Source organism: Microcaecilia unicolor, chromosome 9, assembly GCF_901765095.1.
Source record: "Microcaecilia unicolor chromosome 9, aMicUni1.1, whole genome shotgun sequence".
Taxonomy (NCBI): Eukaryota; Metazoa; Chordata; class Amphibia; order Gymnophiona; family Siphonopidae; genus Microcaecilia; species Microcaecilia unicolor.
In genome coordinates, this window is record NC_044039.1 from 131,982,614 (window position 1) to 132,010,346 (window position 27,733).

Here is a 27,733-nt window from a genome sequence, read left to right on the forward strand (position 1 = left end):
TGCTTGCTTGCTGCTTTTACGCGTCGCCCGCCCGTTCGCCGCTGCGGGAAAGTAGATTAAGTCATCTTTGTCGTCTTCGTCGTCTGGGGGGGGCACGGCCCCCCCTCGCCCCCCCCAGTCTAAGCCCATGCTATCAGGCTTATTTTCGAAAGAGAAGGGCGCCCATCCTTCGACACAAATCGGGAGATGGGCGTCCTTCTCCCAGGGTCACCCAAATCGGCATAATCAAAAGCCGATTTTGGGCGTCCTCAACTGCTTGCTGTCACAGGATGACCAAAGTTCATGGGGCCTGTCGGAAGCATAGCAAAGGCGGGACTGGGGCGTGCCTAACACATGGGCATCCTCGACCGATAATGGAAAAAAGAAGGGCGTCCCTGACGAGCACTTGGGCGACTTTACTTGGTCCATTTTTTTTACAACCGAACCTCAAAAAGGTGCCTGAACTGACCAGATGACCATCGAAGAGAATCAGGGATGACCTACCCTTACTCCCCCAGTGGTCACCAACCCCCTCCCACCCTAAAAACTTTAAAAATATTTTTTCTAGCCTCTATGCCAACCTCAAATGTCATACCCAGCTCCATGACAGCAGTATGCAGGTCCTTAGAACAGTTTTAGTGGGTGCAGTGCATTTCAGGCAGGCGGACCCAGGCCAATCCCCCCCACCTGTTAAACTTGTGGTGGTTAATGTGAGCTCTTCAAAACCCACCAGAAACGCACTGTACCCACATCTAGGTGCCCCCTTCACCCCTTAGGGCTATGGTAGTTGTGTACAGTTGTGGGGAGTGGGTTTGGGGGCTCGGGGGGCTCAGCACACAAGGTAAGAGAGCTATGCACTTGGGAGCAATTTGTGAAGTCCACTGCAGTGCCCCCTAGGGTGCCCGGTTGGTGTCCTGGCATGTGAGGGGGACCAGTGCACTACGAATGCTGGCTCCTCCCATGATCAAATGGCTTGGATTTGGTCGTTTCTGAGCTGGGCATCCTTGGTTTCCATTATTGACGAAAATCGGGGACGACCATCTCTAAGGTCAACCTAAATTTCGCGATTTGGGTGTCTCCGATCATATTATCGAACGAAAGATGGACGCCCATCTTGTTTCGATAATATGGGTTTCTCCGCCCCTTCGCAGGGACATCATGCGAGGACGTCCTCAGGAAAACGTGGGCGCCCCTTTCGATTATGCCCCTCCACATATACATGCTCCTGTTGGCACTTGTACTTACACACACATATACATCCACATGTTTTTAAAATTGGTTAAAAGGAAAAATCATTTTTCAAAATTGTAATAACAGTAAATAAAAGTACAGAGAATAGAAAGGTCTTGTAATTACATATTCCAAAGCAGTCAGTGTGCAAATCCATGCATAAGCGCTTTGCAGGCTCCTAATGCCTTTTACTGGATACACGGAAGGTCTATGATAAACCACAAGACAGGATGGTAACTCCCTCCTTAGAGATTTCCAAGAATGGGTCCTGTGCCCTTGCTCCAGATAGCTCCCGAACAACGCCAACACATGAGGTCGAAGACAGGTCAAGTTAACAACGTCTCGCAGTAAGAAGCAAACCGGAAGAAGCAGATACTCAACAGCTCACACACAACTTCATCCCCATTTGGTATCTCTACCTTTTTATCAAACTCAAGGCCCTGGTCCAACGACTTAGAGGTCGCTCCCCTCTCTGATGTAATTTCCTGTTTCCCAGTACGGCGGAACAAGGAGGTTAAATTGAGAACAGGAGATGGTATGAGTCTATTTAGCCCATTATGGGGGAGATTCTATCTATGGTGCCTGGAAAATCTGCATGGAAATCATTTTTGCCTAAGTGTATTCTATAAGATTTAGGTGCAGTATATAGAATACGCTTAGTTGATATCCTAGTGCCGAAAACTTCGTGCATCCCTGTACACCAACAAAAATGTGGCATAAATCCTTGTGCATAGATTTACGTGCACTGGGCCATATTCTATAACAATGTGCCTAATTTTGGGAATGCCCATGAAATGCCCATTTCCCTGCCCATAGTCATACCCCTTTTGAAATGCGTGGTTTAGAATTTAGGTGCAGTTCATTACAACATTAGTGTGTTATGTGTGTAAACTCTAATTATTGCCAATTAGTGCTCATTATTGCTTATGTGCTGTTAACAGCACTGGTTGGCTTGTTAAGCCAGTTAAATTATGCACATTGTTATGGAATACACTTAGATTTAGGCACAGAACTCTAGGGGCCAGATGCACTAAACTTAACGAGCCAGCAATGTGGTTTTAAACTAGTTCTAGCCAGTTTAGTGCACAAGTAGTAAACCGGGACATGCACAAAAAGGTTCTCCTGTCAGGGTAGCAGCTAACAAAAACAGAATGCAAAGTTATTATAATGAACTAATTACTATTATAATGTGAATGCGATGCAATGCACTACCGTTTCCGACCCCATGCACAAAAGCAGTCCCTACCTTTACCGTGGAAATTTTAACGGGAGGGCTGGACCTGCCGGTTCTTCATTATCGCAAGTAGGAGAGGGGGAGAAACAAGAGGCAGGGAAGATGAAGCACAAAAAAAGTATACCAGCTTATACGCAGCTTCTTTGCGTGTACAAAAGCCGTGCCATATATTTCTTTTTCAAATGACATTTTACTGGCAAGAAATTGGGGGGGGGGGGCATTACTTTTAAAGCAAAAAAGTAATGGTGACTTACCAAAAATGCAAGGAGAAACAGCCTGTGGGAAACGGGCTTAGTTCCACCCCCAGCTGTTCCTTCTATTGGCCGGCTGATATCCTAGAACGCCCATCTCCTTGAAGATGGACTCTCATTGGTTGGCTGCTGTCCCAACTCCTCCTCCCTGCAAGGCTTCCCTGATGACATCACTTTAGAGCTGTGAACTGATTGGATCCGAACTTCCTGTTGTCCCCCTCCACAGAGAAGGGCTAAACCAATTGGACAGCATCAGCCTGGGATGCCCCGCCCACTCAGTACTGGAAGGGGACACCAGGAAGTTCGGATACAATCAGTTCACAGCTGTAAAGTGATGTCATTAGGGAAGCCCTGCATACACTGCAAAAGTAAACAACAACTTCTATGGAGTACATCCAAAACATAATTTTTATTTTCTTATTTCCATCTTCCAAAATTCTAGACAGCAGATGTACAGATCAGTAGGATGCAAAGCAGTCCAAAACACGTAAAGTCAGAAACAACACAGTTTATACCTAATTGTTCAACCACTGTTAGGATTCAACTTTGGGCTTAAAAAGTAAAACCATGTGCATGTAAGGATTGGATAAATGAATTAAAACAAAAAAAAAGTTTAAAGCAAATGCCCTTAATATATAATACTTGGTAGCAGTAATGAAACAGTGATGGAATATTCACATAGGAAGCAGCCTGAGCCAACAGATTTATTTTCTACTAAATATAATTAATTTTGTATGAACTTGGTGGCTAATAGTGTGCTGGGCAATATTGGCACATTTATTTATTTATTTGGATTTTGCTCACAGCTTTTTCAGTAGTAGCTCTGGACAGAACATCTGCATGAAGGAAGCCCTTCCCTCCTTATTCAACATCCCTCTGTGAAATAGTAGTAGTAAAAAAAAAAAAACGGCAAGTGCTAAAAAAAAAAAGGCAAGTGCATTTTTATAATATACCACTGCAATCCACAAAGGACGGAGCAAGTTCCCACATATCTTTTTCTTTTGATGTAGGCGCAGGAAAAAAGATGTTAAATGCTCCCAGGTTTCAACCAGTTTTTTTTAAATTGTACTTATGCATATTACTAAGCACCTGATTCTCATAACAAGATGTATGTTTTGGTGGCCCTTTACTAGATGAAAACATCTCTGCACAAATACAGGAAGTCCTTATATAGCCAACCCCTCCAACTGACACAATGTGAACTAATTACTGCTGTTAACAGCAGGGGCGTATCTGGAATCCGGCGGTAGGGGGGGCCAGAGCCAGAGAGGGGGGGCACATTTTTGCCTCCCTCCCCCTCCCCCCGCCGCCGCCGCCTCTCTCCACCCCCCTCTCTCCATCCCCTCCCCGCCGTCAACCCTCCCCCGTTGCTTACTTCTGCTGGCGGGGGGCCCCAACCCCCGCCAGCCGAGGTCCGACCCGCAATCTCCATATTTCGTCTTCCTCCGTGGCCATGTGCTATTGTGCTTCAAGGAAGTAACGCTGCAGTGCTGATTCGTTGAATCCAGTTCGGCGTCTGACGTCGCAGCGACTGGATTCAACGAATCAGCACTGCAGCGTTACTTCCTTGAAGCACATGGCCACGGAGGAAGACGAAATATGGAGATTGCGGGTCGGACCTCGGCTGGCGGGGGTTGGGGCTCCCCGCCAGCAAAAGTAAGCAGCGGGGGAGGGTTGAAGGCGGGGAGGGGGGCCAGGGCGAAATCTGTGGGGGCCCAGGCCCCTGTGGCCCCACGCAGATACGCCCCTTAACAGATGAAACCGATACTTCCTCTGTGCTGCACAAAACGACATGTTTGAAAATATAACTGCAATGCAATCAAATAAGAATGCTACGAAGTTTCGCTTGCTTTGTTTTGGGTGAATCGGGATGACGACTGCGCAGAGGAGAGGGAAAGGGAGATTACACTACTTGGCGTCAGCGTTTTGCCATTGATGTCTACTGTGCTTTTAACCTCCTTGGGGACTGGGCGGAACGCGGCAGAGAGGAAGTGAAATCGCGTCCGCAGAGAGGGCGGGATGTTGAAGAAGGAAACTGGCGGCGATTTCTCTGGTGAGGAGTTTGACGAACTTGAAGGTAGGAAAGGAGAAGGAGTTTAAAGGGGAGGGGAGACATGCAGAACCAGGGAGAGTGAAAGCGAGGCTTGGTATCCCCACAATCACATTCTTTTATTTAAAACACACATACGTTTTTTTGTCTAATCCATACCTGCAAGGTAGTATTTCCCCCCCTTATTTTATCTAATTGCTTTGATATGTGCACCAGCAAAGGTGGTATACCAAATACAAATAAACTAAGTTAAAGTTGCCCAAATAAGTAAACTAAAAAAGAAAAAAAGAAAAAAGGCTTTTTTATAGAAATTAAAGGTAACAAACAGAGGAGCCCTTTTACAAAGGTGCATAAGGCTCCATGTGTGTCTAGTGTGCGAAAATCAGTATTATTGCCTGGCAAAAGGTAAAAGACGGATATAGCGGGATCCTCCTCGATTCCATTTTTAAAAACCTTTAAAAGTTCATTTTTTTCTTTGCTCAGTTGTTTAGATACGGACGTTTTACATATATATCCCCCCCCCCCCCCCAATTTTTTTTTAAAAGAAGACTGTTGATGTAATTACGGCTGAGGATTATTCTCCCGGACCCTCGTATTTGCGAGGCCCCGTTACGTCACAGGGGGCGTGACTTAGCGGGATCTAGTGTTCTCGAGGTTTAAATAAAAGTTTAATGACAGACGGAGCGCTTCTTTGTTTTGACAGCCGCCGCTGCTTACAGTATGCAGCGATCACCAGCCGTAACCCAGCACTGCGGCTCTCTATTCTCCTCTTCCCGTGGAGAAGGACGGGTTTAATAGAATGGGGTGGAAGTGAGCCTATCTAGTCCACTGTAAGCATGGAAGCCATTTGGTAAATCTCAGTTTCCACTCCACCGCGCAGCCGTCATTGCCGTTCACTCAAAACACAGCAAGCAAACCAACCTATTTTATTTATTTATTTATTGCATTTGTATCCCACATTTTCCCACCTCTTTGCAGGCTCAATGTGGCTTACAATACATCATGAATAGTGGAAGTAAGAAGAGAATAGATATTTGGTTTACAGAAGGATTTTGGGTTGCATAGTAATAGAATACATGATAGTAATATAACAGAAGGCATTATTAAACATTTCTGGATATATGTGGGAGCTTCATATGTGTTGATCTCTGTGGTATATCTTGTCAAAGAGATGGGTCTTCAGTTGTTTTCGGAAGTTGGTCAGTTCATAGATCGCTTTTAGGTTGCGTGACAACGCGTTCCAGAAATGTGTGTACATATCAGCTGCTGCATTCATGTTGCCTTTATTGTTGGTCCATCTGTAACAAGGCTAAAGCTGTTTTTGTTGGATAGGCAGTGCCTTACAAGGTGGAGGACAAAAGACATAACTGAATATCTCTAAAACAACTTCAAAAATGATTGTAGCTAGTAGAGACAACAATTATAAATTCTGTAGCTTGTGCTAATTTTTCTTCACTGTGCTTCTATACAATTCAGATGGCCAGATTTCAGTGAGAATATCTTGTTTCCTGATAGGTTCATCTTAACTGTTGTTGTAATCTGCTTTGGGAAGCCTGGTGTTTTATAAAGACAATGGAATTTTTTTGAAATTAAATGGAAGTAGAATTAAACTCTCCTTTCATTGGGGCACATGGACTTACACCTTTATCTGTTTTGTTTACATTTTAGATATACAAATGGATTATTCTGTTTTGGACATGTTTCAGGGGAAAGTGGTTTTATAAGGCCAAATAAAAATAAATATTTTGTTTTATGCAGATCTCTTTTGTTTAAACATAACTACATGGGCTATAAGCCCCTAATGCAGTCCATTGGTTTTCTTATGTTTTCTTCATGTGATGACTTACACTGTGCCAAAACTGAAAACAGAGATAAGAGTTGAGGTTAAATGAGGGGACATGGGATGAGCTTATCTGGTCCACAGGAGACGGTATGACTGTAAAGTTGAAGCCGGTCCCCATGCAGCAGCCATCTCCGTTTGTCAAAAACAATAGCAAAATAGATTTGCATTCTCTCTTGTTAGGGGAGGGGGAAGAAGATCTAAGAGGAGTTGTGGGGGCTGGTGGAATTTCAAGGTCAGTACTCCAGAAGCTGCTTTGTTATTTCCAGTGCTGTATTGTGGTTTTCATCGGAGCACTAGATGCCTGCTTTTTTCTTCATGATGACAAATATAGTTCTCTATAAAAATACTTGCAAAAGTTTTAATGCCTAGGTGTGAGATTTTTTTTTAATTTGACAGATATGTCATTTATTTTAAAGCTTCCCCTATGAACATATAACAAAGTTTTAAATAACCAAAACAGCATTAAAAATTATTGTATCTGCTAGACACAGCAGAAACTCTCTTTGCATATATCTAAAACTTTTTCTGGAAGGGCTGCTTACACCTAGATCCAGCTGTATTCATTGTCTGAGGGGCAGCATACACCTCAATTCAGCTCTGTTTCTCATCATGAGGGCTGCATACACCAGGATCCTGGTGTATTATCAATCAGAAGGGCCGCATACACCAGGGCTGTATTATCAATCAGAAGGGCCGCATGCACCAGGATCCTGGTGTATTTTTTATCAGAAGGGACGAATACACCAGGATCCTGGCTTAGTCATCCCTCAGGTTTGCTTGCTGTGTATTGAGTGAACGGCAATGACGGCTGCGCGGTGGAGTGGAAACAGAGATTAATCAAATGGCTTCCATGCTTACAGTGGACTAGATAGGTTCACTTCCACTCCACTCTATTAAACCTCCTTCAAGATTCGCCACAGAAAGAGGGGAACAGAGAACCGCAGCGCTGGGTTATGGCTGGTGATTGCTGCATACTGTAAGCAGCAGCGGCCATCAAAACAAAGACGCGCTCCAGTCTTAAGGTAGAACTTAGATCTGGAAGATCCCGGGGATCCCGCAGATCTGACTTTTATACTGTCCCTTACTGCTTGGCTACTGTGAGCCCTGGACGGTAATTCTGAATTTGGTGTGCGTCAAAAACACCCAGTGATAAACGGCAGAGTACGCGTGCGTAATGCCTACTGCTCGGGTAGTGCGTGAGACCTTACCGCTAAGTTAATGGGTGGCGGTAAGGTCTCAGGCCAAAAATGGACATGCACTGGTTTTCTGGCCCTTAAAAAAAGGCCCTTTTTCCAGGATGCCGCAAAAACTGGCCCGGCGCATGCTGAAGAGACGCGCTTGCACTGCCGCAGGCCACGTTTTGCTGCGGCTAAGTAAAAGGGCCCCAGAGTGAAGCAAGATGTCCCTCTAAGAACTGGAAGGGCCGTTTTCACAGGTTGGTATGTGTGTGTGTGTGGGGTGGTTTTGAAAAAATGCCAGTGTTTAGGGCATTCAACAACCTAAAAATAAACACGTTTTTTTACCTTGGATTATGGTGAACATGCTACTACACATTTTTGACTAAATGTAAGCATCCAACAGTCTGTATGCATTTCCTTTCTTCTGTTTTTGATTTCAGTGGGAAGAATTATAATGTCCTAAGAGACACAGAATTGGGCAAACCACCTTCAGCAACCTTAAGGTGAGAAATCACACTAGCCTCCTATAATTCCTGGAGAAGTAAATATAATTGTGATGCAGTTGTTCAGTGTGAGTATGCCTACTCTGGGACTGGGTAGTTATCAGGAGAGAGGACCATATTATGGCTTTCCCTAAGGCTTCACTATAAACAGAAGCTTAAGAACAAGCTCTTATTCACAGGAATACCTTAACACGCCAGCTGGCGTGTTAAGGTATTCCTGTGAATAAGAGCTTGTTCTTAAGCTTCTGTTTATAGTGAAGCCTTAGGGAAGGCCATAATATGGTCCTCTCTCCTGATAACTACCCAGTCCCAGAGTAGGCCGTGATATTCTTCTCTCCTATCCTTCCACCTGTCCACTATAAACACTTCCTTGTATTTGGGTGGGCTGACTAGCAGAAGACTGTTAAGCACTCTGCTTTGATGCAAACAAGGGTGCCACCTGATTCAAGTTGACCCAGAAAGGATAATCTTGCCCTGGTTTTCTCCCACTGTGTCTGTGGGTTCTTCTGATTTCTTTAGGAGAGACAGATCTACAGGTCTATAAATGTAATGGGAAAAACCCCAAACTGGTCTAGCTTGTCATGGATCAGGTGCCAAATCTATACAGAGGAGAAATGGAAGTTTTATCAGTGATTAGATAACTGACAATTATTCCAGTAGTTACTGCTTTTAAATTTAGTTATTGTATGTTAGTGTTATTGTATGTTAGGAGTCCAATGAAATTCTGGTTGGTTAGCTCAGGACCTCTCAACCCTCTCCTCGAGGCACACCTAGCCACTTGTGTTTTGAGGATTGTAACAATAAATATGCATGAAAGATATTTGCAAATATTGGACACCCATTGAATGCAAACTTCTCTGCTGCGTGTTCATTGTGGTGATCCTCAAAAGCTGACTGGCTAGGTGTGTATCCAGGAAAAGGCTGAGAAGCACTGGGTTAGCTAACAATCTCCAGGTTTTCAGAATCAGGATGAGCCAGCCCTGATCTTGCCTTGTTGTATATGTGAACTTCTACCTTTTGCTCTTCATAGAGAATTTAGCCCTATAGATTCACAAATTGAAGTTGTAAAACCAGGCATGGGACTTCTGGTCGTTGATGACATGGACCTTGTTGGTAGTTCTAAATTAGAATTGCCATCAGATCGAAGTAACCTTGAAAGACTGTCCCAGTTCTGGATTTGCCATATTCCATCTACATATGTGCAATACTGGCTTTCCTTGAAAAATTGGAACTGTGCATCCAAATGAGACAAAACCAGTAGTGGAGTAGCCTCTGGGAGTTGACCTGGATTAGGTGACAACCCCAGTTAAAAAGTTACATAACCTATTCATTGCCAAGTCAGAGCTGCAGAAGATAATACTGAACCTGGAATTACATTATATATTAAGGTGCAAACAAATATTCTTGTCTTTCCTAACTTTTGTAAACATGATGCCATTATACAGTCTATGGTCCGGTTAGTTTGGTATACACAGTGAAATGGGTGGAGAAAGTTGACTTTAAGGCAGATCTGAACAGGGGCCTTTTGGTTCGTACAGTGAGCTATGTATAAAGATTCCTGTGAGCTTGAAACTTGCAGTATTATTAATTCTCATGTGACTGTTGGGAAACTGTCATACAGACTGGATCAGACTTCATCCCAGTATTGATTACAAAGGACCTGCAATTTAAAAGCATGTATCTGAGTATCAGTACCTGCTACCCAGATAAACGCCACTGAAATGAACATACAGTGCCACTGAATATCTTTACAGACTGCCTAGGCACTGTCCAGATAGTGGTGGGGAGGAACTGGGATGGAGTTTTTATTTATTTTTAGTATTTATATACCGCCTAGACCTAAGCTCTTTCTAGTTTTTTTTTTCAGGTACTGATACTGTCCCTAATGGGCTCACAATCTAATATTATATTGTACCTGGGGCTGTGGAGGGCCAAGTGACTTGCCCGGGATCATGCTGGAGCTGCAGAGGGAATTGAACCTGGTTCCCTAGGATCTCAACCCACTGCTGACCGTTAAGCAGCAGTGGGACTCGAACCCAGTTCCCCAGGTTTCAAACCCACTGCACTAACCATTAGGCCACTCCTCCACTCCACTAGATAGCATTTCTATCTAGATGTTATGACAGCAAAATGCTATTCTAAGGGCTATCCGGATCAGAAAAATGAGCAGCTCTCCAAATTTTGTACCTTTTGGACAGGACTGTCCTGAGCCAGAAATGCACCCTGTGCAACACACCCTCCTAGTATTCTCGCCCTGTCCACTGCATCACAGCCAAGCAGGGGAAGCCATGGTAGAGCACAATTTTGGTGCCGCACTGCCCACACATAAGGGGATCTTTTACAAAGGTACAGTAGTGATTTTTAGCTCTCGTTAAAATTTAGAGATGCCCATAGGAATATATGGGCGTCTCTAGCGTTTAGCGCACATGCATTTTTAGCATGCGCTAAAAACGCTAGTTCGCCTTTGTAAAAGGTCCCCATAGTTTGCAATGGCCCTGCCTTTGGAATTATTGATTCAGAGAATATAGTCAGGCCCCCTTTTCTCCTTTAGATTGTTAACTTACAATTGTTACAACAACACTGTGGAAGTCCTCCGTTTGTAGAACTACTAGGCAGACTTATAAGTTATTACAGGGAGGCTATAGCAGTGCACCAATAACGTATGTCCGCTTATGAATGGAAGAGAAAAGGCTGACATTTATTATAGCTGTATTTCACAGCAGTTTGACAAAGTCTCTATTGATCTCTCTCCACTGGCTTCCTTTACAAGCTGGTATTCTTGTTAAACTTGGGTGTATCGTATTAAAGATGTTTGGGTCTTCTCTGGAATGTTTTTTTAGACTGCTGTCTTTTCCATCCACCTGCAGAACCTCAAGAGCTAGAGACCCTTGTCCAATATTTCCTTCTTTTATGGGTGTTGGGTAAAAGAGATTCTTGGAGGACTGTTTCTGTTATCAGGCTATGCGCTTCTGGCTCTCTTTACCCTTAGATTTGCCAGCATCTCCATCTTACTATTTGTTTTCGTAAAAATCTGAAAACTTACCCATTTAAAACACTTTTGGTCTAACTGTTGAACTGTGTTCTTTTTTTATTCTTTTGTTACCCACTTTGAACCACTGTTTTGTGACAGCAGGATACAAGAATCACAAATAAAAGCTACTCCGGGTATGGTGAACTACCAATGAATGGCAGGCCTGCAGAAGGATTATTACATTACACTTCTATCGTCCTTCTGCTTCCTTTTTTTTTTTTTCTGCTGCAGATCTATCATTCGTTAATAGCTCACTATACCCTGAGTAGCTTGTATTTGCCTTGCACTGTCTATGGTAAAAACTTTCTTTTGTTCAAATTATACATTTTTACTAGGCACTTCCTAGCTTTCAAGCTGAAGTATTTCTCAAAAAGTGTTTTGTTTAATTTGTGTGAATGTTATAGATTACGAATGTGTGTGGAAGGGGGAGGGTGCTTAGGATAATTCAGCTTTTATATGCTGCCTATTATTTTTTTCATCTTATAATTGTAATGTATTTTATTGTTTGTGAGGAAAAGAAGCAGAAGTGGTCAGAGTTGATAATGGCAGGAGGCATTTGGCGGTCTTTCCAGAAGAGTAAAACTTTGCGGTATGGTGTGCCCATGCTGGTGAGTGTCTCAATATAGGAAATGGGAGGTAGAACGTTACTGGTTTACTACATATGAGGGAGCTATTTTTGAAATTCCACACAAGGCCAGTCAAATAATTCATATTGAATTAGATCCCCCTGAGAGTGGATTTTATTTATATATGTAGGCAGTGTAATAGTTCTTTTTAGTTCAATCCATTAAAAACCTCCATATATAGCTGTTCAGTAGTCGGGTTACAGTTAGAATGTTGTCTGTGATGGTTTTTTTAATTTTCTGCTGAAAAATCTCAGCAGATATCTGAAAATTAATGTAGTAAAACACTGAATTTTCAGTGGTACTATCCATAAAATGCCACTGAAAATTCATATTGAATATGTTTGTTTTATTTAAAACGTGATATATCGCCTTTACATAATAATAGGTCAAAGTGGTTAACAATATATAAATAAAAATTAACATAAGAATTCATTTAAAAGAAGACAAAAACTTTTCCAAATAAAAAGCTAGAACACTATTTCCAGAGATACTCTAACCACAGCTTAATAATAATGAAACAAGTACTCACAGCCAGCAGTTGTGCAGAGGTGCAATCAAGCTTGGTATGCAGTCATGCTTATATGTGCTACAAAAAGGTTGGGCTAGCAGGTGAGGATCCCTGCGTGCCCTCGTTCAGTGTGGGAAAGATCGGTCACATTGATGATAGTAATCCAGAGGTAGATATTTTTTCAGAGTTTAGCCCAAGGAGGTTATATTGAGAACAGGAGGCAACTTGATGTCAAACAGCTGAAGCTGTCTCTGCCCCCTTCCCCCCTCCCCATCTCCCCTGTACAACTGCCATGCAAACATCAGCTGCTGCATCTACATTGTCATTCTTTATTGTTGGAAGCATTTTTATTTGATCTTGCATATTTCAAACATGCTGGCTTGGGAATCATATGAATGTACACTGAGGAAGTATCAGTTTCATTGGTTAGAGTAGTAATTAGTTCTAAATCGTTATCATTGTGTCATTTGGAGGGGCAGGTTATAGGGACTCCTGTATTCGTGTAGAGATGTTTTCACCTAGTAAAGGGCCACGGAAACAGATGAAATGTTAAGAATCAGGTGCTCAACCTTTGGAGTTTCTATTTATAAGTAAAAATATTTCTTCACTCTACGTGTAATTAAACTCTGGAATTCGTTGCCAGAGAATGTAGTAAAAGCAGTTAGCTTAATGTAAACTTCTAGAAATGAGATGAAGTGAAGATGTGATTCCATGTGCCCTAATGAAAGGAGAGTTTAATTTTACTTCCATTTAATTTCAATATAGTCCATCATTTATTACACCAGGAGGGGCGTAATCGAACGCGAACGCCCATGTGTAAAAACGTCCCATCTCCGGAGACGGCTCCGCGAAGAGGCGGAGCGAACCGTAAAATCGAAACGAGATGGCCGTCCATCTTCGGTTTCGATTATACGGTTCGGCCCGCTGAAATCCCATCATTTGTGTCGACTCTAGAGATAGACGACACAAATGGTGAGATCGCTGGACCTAGAGATGGCCGTCCGCGGTTTTCAGCAATAATCGAAACCGCTGCCGGCCATCTCATAAACGGACCTAATCCAAGCCATTCGTAGTGCACTGGTCCCACTGAGATGCCTCTATGCCAGCCTCAAATATCATACCTAGCTCCATGACAGCAATATGCAGGTCCCCGGAGCAATTTTAGTTTAGTTGGTGCTGCGCGGGACCCATGCAGAGAGCAAAAATCGGAAGAAAAAAAAAAACATGCAAGTGCAGTCAGGGACGTCCAACATTAAAACAATAGTAATAGGGGGATTTGAACTAGCCACCTTCTGATTACAAGACTTCTGCTCTAACCACTGCACCACTTATTCAGTTGCTTAGACATTCCTTCCCTTTCCATTAAGTCCCTCCATGTTTCTGTCAGCCAATCACAGCTCGTTTAGCTGACACCGATGTCAGGTAAATGAGCTGTGATTGGCTGACAGAAACTTGGAGGGACTTAATGGAAAGGGAAGGAATGTCTAAGCAACTGAATAAGTGGTGCAGTGGTTAGAGCAGAAGTCTTGTAATCAGAAGGTGGCTAGTTCAAATCCCCCTATTACTATTGTTTTAATGTTGGACGTCCCTGACTGCACTTGCATGTTTTTTTTTTCTTCCGATTTTTGCTCTCTGCATGGGTCCCGCGCAGCACCAACTAAACTAAAATTGCTCGGGAGACCTGCATACTGCTGTCATGGAGCTAGGTATGGTATTTGAGGCTGACATAGAGGCTGGAAAAAATATTTAAACAGTTTGTTTTTTAGGGTGGGAGGTTAGTGACCACTGGGGGAGACAGGGGAGATCATCCCCGATTCCCTCCGGTGGTCATCTGGTCAGTTTTGGCACTTTTTGGAAGCTTGGTCGTGAAAAAACAGGACCAACTTTGTGTGGACTAAATGCTCGTCGGGGACGTCTTGCTTCTTTCCATTATCAGGAGCGGAGGTCCATCTGTTAACCACGCCCAGGAACGCCCCTGTCCCGCCTTCGCTACCGTTCGGCCACGCCCCTGAGAATTTTGCCCGTCCCCGTGACGGAAAGTAGTTGGGGCCGTCCAAATTCAGCTTTCGATTATACCTGTTTTTGAGACGGACGTCCATCTCCTGATTTGTGTCGGAAGATGGGCGTCCGTCTCTTTCGAAAATAAGCTGGCAGGCTTCCCAAGGTAGATTACAACAACAGTTAAGATAAACCCATCAGGAAACAGGATATCCTCATTTAAATTTGGCCATGTATTACTATATTATATAGAACAATGTAGAAAAATTAGTACAAAATACAGAGTTTATTGCTTCTGTTTCTACCAGCTACAATAATTTTTTATACTGTTTTAGCTTCATGATATATATCTTGATATGTGAAGCAGTCAAATAAGTAGCAAACAAAAAAAAAAAAGAAATCCTTTATTCTCCAAATTTTAGGGCATTGTCTGTCCAACTGGAACAGCTTTAGACTTTTTACAGATGGACCATGCGTAGGCAGTCTGCTATTTCTAATAATCTTTTTTTTTTTTTAATAACATCAAACACTACTGTTGTTTTCAGTAGTGTTTGTTGTTATTTTGAGTGAACTAAAATGCCGGTAACTCTGCTTATTTGGTTCACCCCACATAATGGACCAGATAGGCTCATTCCATCTCCTCAATCTAACCTCCTTGGTTTAGTCCACTACAGTGCTCCATATTATCCCTTTCTAGTGCAGAGGCTGTGGTACGATCCACCCAATGGAAAGGTTTCTAGTCAGGAAGGAGGGACTGAGCTGCAAGGGCTATGGGGGATGCCAAAGAAGTTGAAGAAAACAGGAGACGGGATGACGTCAAAAAGTTGAAGCTAGTTAAGTCTGTATCCCCTTCCCCGTGCAACCATCCTCTTGTACACTGAGAACAAAGCAAGCGAATCAATGTGCTGCTGCATCCTCGTTGCAGTGATAGTCCCTGCTTGGCCTCGCTCAGTGTGGGAAAGATCGGTCACATTGATGATAGTAATCCAGAGGTAGGTATTTAGGTAGTTTAGCCCAAGGAGGTTATATTCAGAACAGGAGGCAGCTTGATGTCAAAAAAGCTGAACCTGTCTCTTCCCTCCCCCTGTCTCCCCCGCACAGCCGCTATATTAACACACCCAAAAGAAAGCAAACATCAACTGTGGCATCCTCTTTGTCGTTCTTTATTGTTGGTAGCATTTTTATTTAATCTCACTTATATTTTCAAACATGCTGGCTTGTGCAGCGTAAGGATGTATACAGAGGAAGTATTGGTTTCATCAGTTAGAGTACTAATTTATTCTATATTTTAAATCATTGTATCATTTGGAGGGGCTGGCTCTAGGGATTCTCTGTATTTAAGCACAGATGTTTTCACCTAGTAAAGGACCACAAAACAGATATCATATATGAGAATCAGGTACTTAACAATCAGACCTACTATTTATAAGTACAATTTAAAAAAAATGTAATTAGGTGGAAACTGGGAGCATTTAAGATCTTTTTTTTTTTTTTTTTTCCTGTGCCTACATCAAAAGAAAAAGATGGCATGTGGGAACTTGCTCCTTTTTGTTTTGTGGAATGCAGTGGTATATTATAAAAAGTGCACTTGCTTTTTTATTATTATTATTACTATTATTTCACAGATATGTATTGAATAATGTAGGGGCTTCCTTCATGCAGAAGTTCTGTCCAGAGGCAGTCTAAATGTGTCAACTTTGCTTGTCCAGTTCAGCACTCTATTAACCGCCAAGTTCATACAAAGTTAATTATGTTCAATGGAAAATAAATCTGTTGGTTCAGGCTGCTTGCTATGTAAATATTCTATCACTGTTTCATTATTGATACCAAGTATTACATATTAAGGGCATTTGCTGTAAACTTTGTTTTTAATTTACATAGTTTTGCGTTTTAAACCCCAAAGGTGAATCTACAATTAGGTATAAACTGTGATGGTGGTGTGTTTTTACTTTTACTTGGACTCTTTTGGGTCCTGCCGATCTGTACATCTGCTGTCTGGAATTTTGGAAGATGGAAATGAGAAATTTAAAATGTGGATTTACTCTATAGAAGTTGTTGTTTACTTTTGCAATGTGTGTATGGATGCCTGTTTGGTGTATGCATGTGATAATATTTGAAGAATTGTCTATACTTATGGCTATGATTTCTGAACATTTGACATCCATTAAAGGATAGACTTTTAAATTCCCAGTTGGGTATATATGCTAATCTCATCTTAAAAATTTCAGACATATCCATCTACTTGCTCCCGTGATATAACTGAATTCTATTATTCTGTCTCACTGTATTTTCAAATGTAAGCCACATTGAACTCAAGTTTGCTTGAGATAATGTGGGACCAGATATATTTTAAAAAATTCCTTTATCCTCCACCTTTTAAGACACTACCTATCCAGCTGGATGGTGATGGCACAATGAAAGCAAGTTTGGTCCAGTGAAGACTAACTCAAAATAACCTTAGCTGGGCCCTAGTATTACCATATTGAAAATGTGACCATACCATGCTTCTGTGGTTATGTTCCACTAATAAGTTAATCAATTAATTGGATTTCTTGAAAGGATTATATAACCTTTGGATGTATTAGTGACACAAACATTATTCAATATCACAATTCCTCATGTACAGCCAGAAAACAACCTTTTAGTGTGGATAGTGTTCACAATGAGCTCCTTTTATTATCGACCAGATAGAGGAGATAAGAGTTTTCAGTTTTGGCACAGTGTAAGTCATCACAAGAACAAAATATAAGAAAACCAGTGGACTGCATTAGGGGCTTTTAGCCCATTTAGTTATGTTTAAACAAAAGAAATCTGCATGAATCAAAATATTTATTTTTATTTTGACTTAGAAAACCACTTATCCCTGAAACATACCTAAAAACAGAATAATCCGTTTGTGTATTTAATGTAAACTTCTACAAAGGAGATGAAGATGTGATTCCATGTGCCCAAATGAAAAGAGTTTAATTTTACTTTCATTTAATTTCAATATATTCCATCATCTTTATTACACCAGGCTTTCCAAGGCAGATTATAACAGTTAAGATGAACCTATCGGGAAATAGGGTATTCTCACTGAAATCTGGCCATCTGTATTTTCCAGTGTGGAAAAATGAGCACAAAGTACAGAGTTTATAACAGATTTTGCTGCCAGCTACAATAATTTTTAAGCTGTTTTAGTGATATTCAATTTTTTCCATAATATTTATATCTAGATATGGGAAGCTTTCAAATAAATTAAAAAGCTGTCAAATAAGTTAAAAATCTTTTGTCCTCCATCTTTTAAGGCACTGCCTATCCAACTGGAACAGGTTTACACTTTTTACTAGGACTAGGGGGCATGCGATGAAACTACAGTGTAGTAAATTTAAAACAAATCGGAGAAAATTTTCTTCACCCAACGCGTAATTAAACTGTGGAATTCGTTGCCGGAGAACGTGGTGAAGGCGGTTAGCTTAGCAGAGTTTAGAAAGGGGTTAGACGGTTTCCTAAAGGACAAGTCCATAAACCACTACTAAATGGACTTGGGAAAAATCCACAATTCCAGGAATTTATTTATTTCTTTATTTATTGCATTTGTATCCCACCTCTTTGCAGGCTCAATGTGGCTTACAATATATAGTGGAAAGTGGAAATGAGAGGAGAGTTAATATTAGTGTAACAGAAGTATATTGGGTAATGGAAAGTATGATGAAGATATAATATGGGGCACTGTTAACAATGCTTGCTAGATATATGTGGGGTTTTCATATGTTTTAGTCATTGTGGTATGTCTTGTCGAAAAGATGGGTCTTCAGCAGTTTTCGGAAGTTGGTCAGTTCATAGGTCGCCTTTAGGTTACGTGGCAATGCGTTCCAGAATTGCGTACTCATATAGGAAAAGGTTGATGCGTGCATTAGTTTATATTTTAGGCCTTTGCAATTTGGCAAGTGTAGATTAAGGAATGTGCGAGATGATCTTTTGGCATTCCTGGGTGGTAGGTCAATCAGGTCAGACATGTAAGCTGGGGCTTCGCCTTGGATGATTTTATGTACTAGGGTACATACTTTAAACGTGATGCGTTCTTTGAGTGGTAACCAGTGTAGTTTTTCTCGTAGGGGTTTTGCACTTTCGTATTTTGGTTTTCCAAATATGAGTCTGGCTGCTGTGTTCTGGGCTGTTTGGAGTTTTTTGAGTATGTGCTCTTTGCAGCCAGCGTATAGTGAGTTGCAGTAGTCTAGGTGACTGAGTACTAATGATTGTACCAGGTTCCGGAAAATGGTTCTTGGGAAGAATGGTTTTACTCTTTTTAACTTCCACATTGAATGGAACATCTTTTTGGTCGTGATTTTCGCGTGATTCTCAAGTGTTAGGTGCCGGTCAATGGTGACTCCAAGAATTTTCAGGGTTTCCGAAATTGGTAGAGTTAGTTTTGGGGTATCGATGGTGGTGAATTTGCTCGTGTTGTGTTGGGAGGTGAGTATTAGGCATTGGGTTTTTTCTGCATTGAGTTTTAACTTAAAGGCATCTACCCAGGAGTGCATGATATGTAGACTTTGGCTGATTTCAGAGGAATAACATGTATAGAATGTTCGTACGTTTGGGAAGCTTGCCAGGTGCCCTTGGCCTGGATTGGCCGCTGTCGTGGACAGGATGCTGGGCTCGATGAACCCTTGATCTTTTCCCAGTGTGGCATTAGTTATGTACTTATGACCATGTATAGGCAGTCCCTTATTCCTAATAATTTTTGGCTATTTTCAGTATCGTTTGTTTTGGGTGAACTAAAATGGCATCAAGCTCCGCCTACTGCTTGGATGCTCCGTCTACTGGCTTCAGCTCATATAATGGACTAGATAAGTTCACTTTGAGGAGCATAATCGAAAGGGGCGCCCAAGTTTTCCTGAGGACGTCCTCGCAGGACGTCCCGGCGAAGGGGCGGGGAAACCCGTATTATCAAAACAAGATGGGCGTGCATCTTTCGTTTCGATAGTACGGTCGGGGACGCCCAAATCGTGAAATTTAGGTCGACCTTAGAGATGGTCGTCCCCGATTTTCGGAGATAATGGAAACCGAGGATGCCCATCTTAGAAATGACCAAATCCAAGCCATTTGGTCATGGGAGGAGCCAGCATTCTTAGTGCACTGGTCCCCCTGACATGCCAAGACACCAGCCGGACACCCTAGGGGGCACTGCAGTGGACTTCAGAAATTGCTCCCAGGTGCATAGCTACCTTACTTTGTGTTCTGAGCCCCCCCCCCCCCCCCCCAAAAAAAAAAAAAACCCAACTCCCCACAACTGTACACCACTACCATAGCCCTAAGGGGTGAAGGCACCTACATGTGGGTACAGTGGGTTTCAGGTGGGTTTTGAAGTGCTCACATTTATCACCACAAGTGTAATGTAGGGGGAGAGATGGGCTGGGTCCACTTGCCTGAAGTGCACTGTACCCACTAAAAACTGCTCCAGGGACCTGCATACTGCTGTGATGGAGCTGGGTATGATATTTGAGGTTGGCATAGATGCTGGGAAAATATTTTTTAAAAGTTTTTTTTGAGTGTGGGAGGGGGTTAGTGACCACTGGGGGAGTAAGGGGAAGTCATCCCCAATTCCCTCCGGTGGTCATCTGGTCATTTAGGGCACATTTTTGTAGCTTGGTCGTAAGAAAAAAAAGTACCAGGTAAAGTCAACCCAAGTGTTCATCATGGACGCCCTTCTTTTTTCCATTATCGGTTGAGGACGCCCATGTGTTAGGCCCGCCTTTTCTATGCCTCTGACACGTCCCCATGAACTTTGGTCGTCCCCGTGACGGAAAGCAGTTTAGGACGCCCAAAATTGGCTTTTGATTATGCTGATTTGGCCGACCCTGTGAGAAGGACGCCCATCTTGCGATTTGTGTCGAAAGATGGGCGTCCTTCTCTTTCGAAAATAAACCTGTTTGTCTCCTGTTTGTTCAATCTCTTTGGGGGAAGCTGAGCTTTGCACAGGTTCTTTGGAGAGAGTCAGTAGATCCTAATGAGTGTTGTGGGGGGGGGGGGGGGGGGAGATTGTTGAAAACTATTAGAACTGAAGAATGGGGTAAGTATGAAAGGGCTGCTGTTGGCTGAGGAAAAGAATAGGCAGCAAATGCCAGAATATTTTATGATGGTGGGCAGACCTGGTGGGGGCACTGCCTGAATGAGCACATAAGCAGCAGGAGGACCACACTGGAAAAGAGAGCTGGAGAGTTCATGCACTTGCGTATGTTTCTTTGTCCCTGGTGAGGACATTCTCATGTAAGTAAAGCTTTCCTTTGAAAATCTGGGCTGGCATGGAGAAGTTCACTGGTTTTAAATGTACCTGTGCACATACTAAGTGAAGAGAAGTTTTCAACCCAGAGACCCTGTTAACGATTAAATTACTTGGACAAATTCCTTTGAACACTGTCCTAATACTGCCTCCATTCTGCCTATATCCTTTCAGAAGCTTAAAAAAGCACTAAATATTTTATTTGTGACGCTTTTTTTCATACATAAAACTTTGTAAATTAATCTTGCATACATGATCCTTAAATCTCTCACTCTTTCAGGCAGTTTACCCTTGGAATCTCTAGTTTGTACCAGAGGCAATGGAGAGTAAAAATGACTTGCTCAGCTTCCCTGGTTCTTAGCTCACTGTTGCAGAGCTGCCAAATTACCCAGTTCCAGGAGGGAGACTTTTTTTTTTTGACCAGTCCTGTTTTTCAACTTGTATCCCAATTCAGTGTTCTATTTGTAGTTCCTAGTTCTACCAGTTGAAATCAGCAGTTCAGGTCCCATAATGCACCAAGATAGGGTAGCACAAATCCAGGACTGGCTCAGAATTTCCCTCCTGGAACAGGGTAGCTTTCCAGCTGTAACCATTAAGCCTCTTCATTCAAAGCATGTGCTTGCATGGTCCCCATGCTCACTCACAAGCTACTATGCTATCATACCTACAGCTAGGCTGTGCACTTTCCCTGCTACTTCTGGAGAGGTGAAATGATGGTAGAGGATCCACAAATATATGGTACCTAAAACTCAATGTAGTGTTAATCCAGCCCTGCCTGGTTAAGTTCTGCTGAATATCCTGGTTTGCCCTAGTTAGCATGATTTAATGGGTAGGAGCCTCTGCTGCCTGATTAAATTATTTTAAATATTGGGCCCTAAATGTTTAGTTCAGTCACTATTTCCTGTTCTCTTCATTCTACTGCTCTCTAATGTCCTCCATTTCTACTTCTTTCACATTTGTAAAGTCTGACCTAAGCGTAATTCTTTTTTTTTTTTAAATAATTTTATTTGCATTTCTGTGTTACTAGTAAAAAAGGCCCGTTTCTGGAACGAATGAAACGGGCGCTAGCAAGGTTTTCCTGGGAGTGTGTATGTTTGAGAGAGAGAGAGAGCCAGAGTGAATGTGCGGGTGTGTGACAGAGTGGGACTGTCTGTGTGACAGTGTGTGTGTGAGAATGAGAGTGTGTGACAGGGCCCCCTCCCCTGTTCCTAATGCCCCTCACCCCGTTCCCTCCCCTCCTTTTCCTCCTCCTTCCCACACTTTGGGTTCCTTAAGGCTTTCAAAAGTCTATGTACCCCCGTGGCCCTAACGCCCAGTATCCGGATACCCCACCGCTTTCCTCCTCACCCCTCCCCCAAGATGTAATACTTTCACGTCCTTCATTTTTTTAAAAAAAAGTGTCCTGTCCTACCCTGTGTACAAATGCCCGGCATTCAGATTGTGTTCCTCTCGTAAATTTTCATTTCTTTCATTCATTCAGAACTTGCCCCCCCACCACCCCCCCCGAACACTTTTGGTTCCTTCAGTCTTTTAAAACTCTCCTATGTACCCTGTGTGCTAATGGCCAGCATTGAGATTGTTTTCCTGTCCCAAATTTGCATGTCTTTCAGTCATTCACAACTCCCCCCCCCCCCCCCCCCACCCCCCCCCCCCCCCCCCCCCCCCCCCCCCCCCCCCACTTCTCCAGTTTAACACTTTCATTTCCTTCAGTCTTTTAAAACTCTCCTATCTACCCTGTGTCCTAATGGCCAGCATTCAGATTGTTTTCCTTTCCCAAATGTTCATGTCTTTCAGTCGTTCAGAACTCCCCCCTCCCCCCATTTAACACTTTCGGTTCCTTCAGTCTTTTAAAACTCTCCTATCAACCCTGTGTCCTAATGGCCAGCACTCAGATTGTTTTGCTTTGCCAAATTGTCTGTCACTGATGTCACTGAGGTCAGTGCGTGCCTGCCTAGCAGACCACTTCCGGCAGGCACGGTCCCAGGCACATCCTGTTGGAGGTGAGAATTATTATATAGGATAACTGCTGTGTTTTCAGTCAGAATTCCATACTAAAGGGAATACAACTACAATCAGCCAAGGTACAGTCTAGTGATTTCCAAACAGTGATACAAGAAATTTTAAGATGTCAAAACCAAGGACACCCCAGGGGGGGGAGGTGTTTCTTATATTGAAAGCTCATAATCCGCTGAGTGATTTTATATTTAATTCAACACACTCACACTTGCACACCCCATACATACCCCCTCCCCCATTCTTGGCTGGCGTGGTTCAGTTCACTCAACAAATATCCATAAACCCTGGTAGACAAGATACTCATCAAAGTGGAAGCATAGTTTGTTCCATAATGCTGGATAAGTCCTAACCCATGGCTTAGAATTATACTTATAATAAGTACACAGTTCAAAATAGCCATTTTTGCCCATCCATTGCACCCAGATTTGGAAATCTGGGGCTTTATCTGTTAACCAGTCATTTAGGATCTGTTTCTTGATCATAAGCAAAGCATAAAGAATAAACGTTTTTTTGAGATGTGGAAACAATCCTTTCAGTATAAGTTTCCTCATCTGTTTTTTAGTCCCCAACATGAGCAATGTATATGTAGTAGAGAGGGTGCTTACCCAAGTATAATACCTGGCACCAGAGACCTCCTAATATGGGACATTCCAGAAAGGAATGGAGTAATGTGCCCCAATTTATTTTACATTTTAAACATCTATCATCTTCCCCAAGTTTCATCTGGAACCCTTTATACCTTGTAATATATATTCTATGACAGGTCTTCAAAATAATTTCTTAGAGCGGAACTGAGGGAATTAGCTTATAACCTTCCTCTCAATATTTACATAAATTTTCTTTATTAACATCTATTCCTAAATCCTCTATCCATACTCTAGTTAAGACCTCTATATGAGGAGCCTTACAGGCAGCAAGAGTGTCTTTATACCACATTGATAAGGTATTAAACTTAACTGGTAAGGAGCGAAAGTCCTCATTGACCTTGTTCCATTGTATACTTTGTTCAGCTTTCTTTTTAAGCCCCTCCTGATGCATCCTTACCTGTGTGTTTTGCCTTTCATTGGTTTTCCTGTGGAGAGTTCACCTTCTGTGGGTGTTTGCATCCTTACCTGATGCATCTTCCCAGTCATTCATGCTGTCAGCAATTCATCTCCGAAACAAAATACACGTCCTTGCACCGTTTCCCCCACTTTAGAGATGCAGGGTCCAGCCATCTCGCTAACATCACTTACTGACCGGTAGATCTCCAGCCTTCCTAACCCTACCTCGCACCTCAATAAAAAAAAAAAAGCCATGGTGGCCCAGTGTACTGTGAACACAAGCCCCCACAAGCTGGTGGTCTAGCGGCCACCTTCCCAGCTCCCCCGTACCGAGTTGCGAAGGAGGGAGTAGTACACTCTGTTCTCTTCCAGCGCCGCCTTGAAAAAGTCAGTGTCCAGCCACGCCCAGTGCATCCTGGGATGCGCTGGGTGGGGCTTCACCACCATATAAGGGAAAACCCCACCTAGTACATCCCAGGATGCACTGGGCAGGGCTGGGTGTCGCCATTTTCAAGGTAGCACTGGAAGAGGGGGGAGTGTACTATTCCCTCCTCCGCCATTTAGGTACAGGGTGAAGGGGCAGCTAGACCCCCAGCTTGGGGGACTTGTTTTTGTGGGGGGGGGGGTTTTTTGGGGGGGGGGTTAGGGGGCCTGGAAATTCACCAGATCTCCAGCCCACCCCCCATGAACTTGTGTCCAGGGGAGGTCACTGGACCTCCAGTCCCTCCTGTTGCTTGTTTGGGGTGGGGGTGCAGGGGTTCGGGGTGGGCACTAGGCCACCAGGGCCTTGCATTGCTGGGGGGTCTGGAGCTCCCATGAACCTCCAGCCCCTGTGTTTGATAGGTTTGGGCTTTTGACAGCCCGGACCTGTCAAGTGCGGGAGGATTCAGGCACAATCCTCCTGCATTTTTACCCTATGATCAGAGTTAGTGTACATAAGTACATAAGTACATAAGTAGTGCCATACTGGGAAAGACCAAAGGTCCATCTAGCCCAGCATCCTGTCACCGACAGTGGCCAATCCAGGTCAAGGGCACCTGGCACGCTCCCCAAACGTAAAAACATTCCAGACAAGTTATACCTAAAAATGCGGAATTTTTCCAAGTCCATTTAATAGCGGTCTATGGACTTGTCCTTTAGGAATCTATCTAACCCCTTTTTAAACTCCGTCAAGCTAACCGCCCATACCACGTTCTCCGGCAACGAATTCCAGAGTCTAATTACCCGTTGGGTGAAGAAAAATTTTCTCCGATTCGTTTTAAATTTACCACACTGTAGCTTCAACTCATGCCCTCTAGTCCTAGTATTTTTGGATATTTGATATTTTGGATATTTTTGAACAGTCGCTTCACATCCACCCGATCCATTCCACTCATTATTTTATACACTTCTATCATATCTCCCCTCAGCCGTCTCTTCTCCAAGCTGAAAAGCCCTAGCCTTCTCAGCCTCTCTTCATAGGAAAGTCGTCCCATCCCCACTATCATTTTCGTCGCCCTTCGCTGTACCTTTTCCAATTCTACTATATCTTTTTTGAGATACGGAGACCAGTACTGAACACAATACTCCAGGTGCGGTCGCACCATGGAGCGATACAATGGCATTATAACATCCGCACACCTGGACTCCATACCCTTCCTAATAACACCCAACATTCTATTCGCTTTCCTAGCCGCAGCAGCACACTGAGCAGAAGGTTTCAGCGTATCATCGACGACGACACCCAGATCCCTTTCTTGATCCGTAACTCCTAACGCGGAACCTTGCAAGACGTAGCTATAATTCGGGTTCCTCTTACCCACACGCATCACTTTGCACTTGTCAACATTGAACTTCATCTGCCACTTGCACGCCCATTCTCCCAGTCTCGCAAGGTCCTCCTGTAATCGTTCACATTCCTCCTGCGACTTGACGACCCTGAATAATTTTGTGTCATCGGCGAATTTGATTACCTCACTAGTTATTCCCATCTCTAGGTCATTTATAAATACATTAAAAAGCAACGGACCCAGCACAGACCCCTGCGGGACCCCACTAACTACCCTCCTCCACTGAGAATACTGGCCACGCAATCCTACTCTCTGCTTCCTATCTTTCAACCAGTTCTTAATCCATAATAATACCCTACCTCCGATTCCATGGCTCTGCAATTTCTTCAGGAGTCTTTCGTGCGGCACTTTGTCAAACACCTTCTGAAAATCTAGATATACAATATCAACCGGCTCCCCATTGTCCACATGTTTGCTTACCCCCTCAAAAAAATGCATTAGATTGGTGAGGCAAGACTTCCTTTCACTAAATCCGTGCTGACTTTGTCTCATCAGTCCATGTTTTTGTATATGCTCTGCAATTTTATTCTTAATAATAGCCTCCACCATCTTGCCCGGCACCGACGTCAGACTCACCGGTCTATAATTTCCCGGATCTCCTCTGGAACCCTTCTTAAAAATCGGAGTAACATTGGCTACCCTCCAGTCTTCCGGTACTACACTCGATTTTAGGGACAGATTGCATATTTCTAACAGTAGCTCCGCAAGTTCATTTTTTAGTTCTATTAATACTCTGGGATGAATACCATCAGGTCCCGGTGATTTACTACTCTTCAGCTTGCTGAACTGACCCATTACATCCTCCAAGGTTACAGAGAATTTGTTTAGTTTCTCCGACTCCCCCGCTTCAAATATTCTTTCCGGCACCGGTGTCCCGCCCAAATCCTCCTCGGTGAAGACCGAAGCAAAGAATTCATTTAATTTCTCCGCTACGGCTTTGTCCTCCTTGATCGCCCCTTTAACACCATTTTCGTCCAGCGGCCCAACCGACTCTTTGGCCGGTTTCCTGCTTTTAATGTATCTAAAAAAATTTTTACTATGTATTTTTGCTTCTTAAATTTGCATGCTATTATCTCTGATCATAGGGGTAGTAAAGCCCCGTGCTACTCCAGCATTATTTTTAAAGCACTGTTTGGAAGCGTGGGGCTTTTGATCATCTTCACCTCAGTGTGTTAGAAATGTTCCCTTTCTTGTGGCAATGTAGTTCTGAATGACTTTTCTGGAAGAAAAAAAAAAACCTTTGGCTCAGAGAATTTGATATGTAGAATTAAAAGTTAAAAATAAGTTGTAAATGATAAACCTTTTCTATATACTCATTTAATACATTTGAGATTAGCTATACACAATCAGTTTCTAAAGAAGTTGTCTTGGAGAATTGAAAGCAACAGATGGCCTTTTGTGAGTCACTCAAAAAAAAAATCATTCCTCTATGAATCATTCCATTTTCTTTCCTTAATGTTAATCTTTGAGGTGTACAAAATTACAATTACATTTATAGTCTCCAATTACCAAAATAGTTCAATGCGGATTACAATAAGAGTAGCTAAAAGATCTGGGAATATAGAGAAATATCAATTCTAACAGTTTAAACAGTAAAGCTAACCAGCCAAAAGATCTGGGAATAAACAAAAATTAAAACCAGTTCTAATAGTGTGCGAGGGCATAATCGAACTGGGCGCCCATCTTTAAGGGCGTCCCGGCGAAGGGGTGGGCCATCCCGTATTATCGAAACAAGATGGGCATCCATCTTTCGTTTCAATAATATGGTCGGGAACGCCCAAATCTCAACATTTAGGTCAACCTTAGAGATGGGCGACCTCAGTTTTCGGCGATAATGGAAACCGAGGATGCCCATCTCAAAAATGACCAACTACAAGGCATTTGGTCATGGGAGGAGCCAGCATTCATAGTGCACTGGTCCCCCTCACATGTCAGGACACCAACCGGGCACTCTAGGGGGCACTGCAGTGGACATCACAAATTGTTTCCAGCTGCATAGCTCCCTTACCTTGTGTGCTGAGCCCCCCCAAAACCTACTACCCACAACTCTACACCACTACCATAGCCCTTAGGGATGAAGGGGGGGCACTTACATGTGCATACAGTGGGTTTCAGGTGGGTTTTGGAGGGCTCCCATTTACCACCACGT

At 43.0% G+C, this 27,733-nt stretch overlaps 1 protein-coding gene across 4 annotated transcripts in view; it reads left to right on the top strand.

Annotated features, from left to right (window-relative positions):
• Window positions 1-4,688: 4,688 nt before the first annotated feature.
• LOC115477628 (cytochrome c oxidase assembly protein COX16 homolog, mitochondrial) overlaps window positions 4,689-27,733 on the top strand; it is a 109,607-nt gene continuing 86,562 nt past the window's right edge. The window contains exons 1-3 of one of the 4 annotated variants that reach the window (XM_030214635.1): window positions 4,689-4,747; window positions 8,206-8,268; window positions 11,818-11,907. In XM_030214635.1, the coding sequence (XP_030070495.1) occupies window positions 11,842-11,907 (66 nt within the window). In that variant the 5' untranslated portion in view covers window positions 4,689-4,747; window positions 8,206-8,268; window positions 11,818-11,841. Of the gene's footprint in view, window positions 4,772-8,205; window positions 8,269-11,811; window positions 11,908-27,733 lie in introns of all 4 variants that reach the window. The other 3 variants (XM_030214634.1, XM_030214632.1, XM_030214633.1) reach the window with 3 other exon arrangements.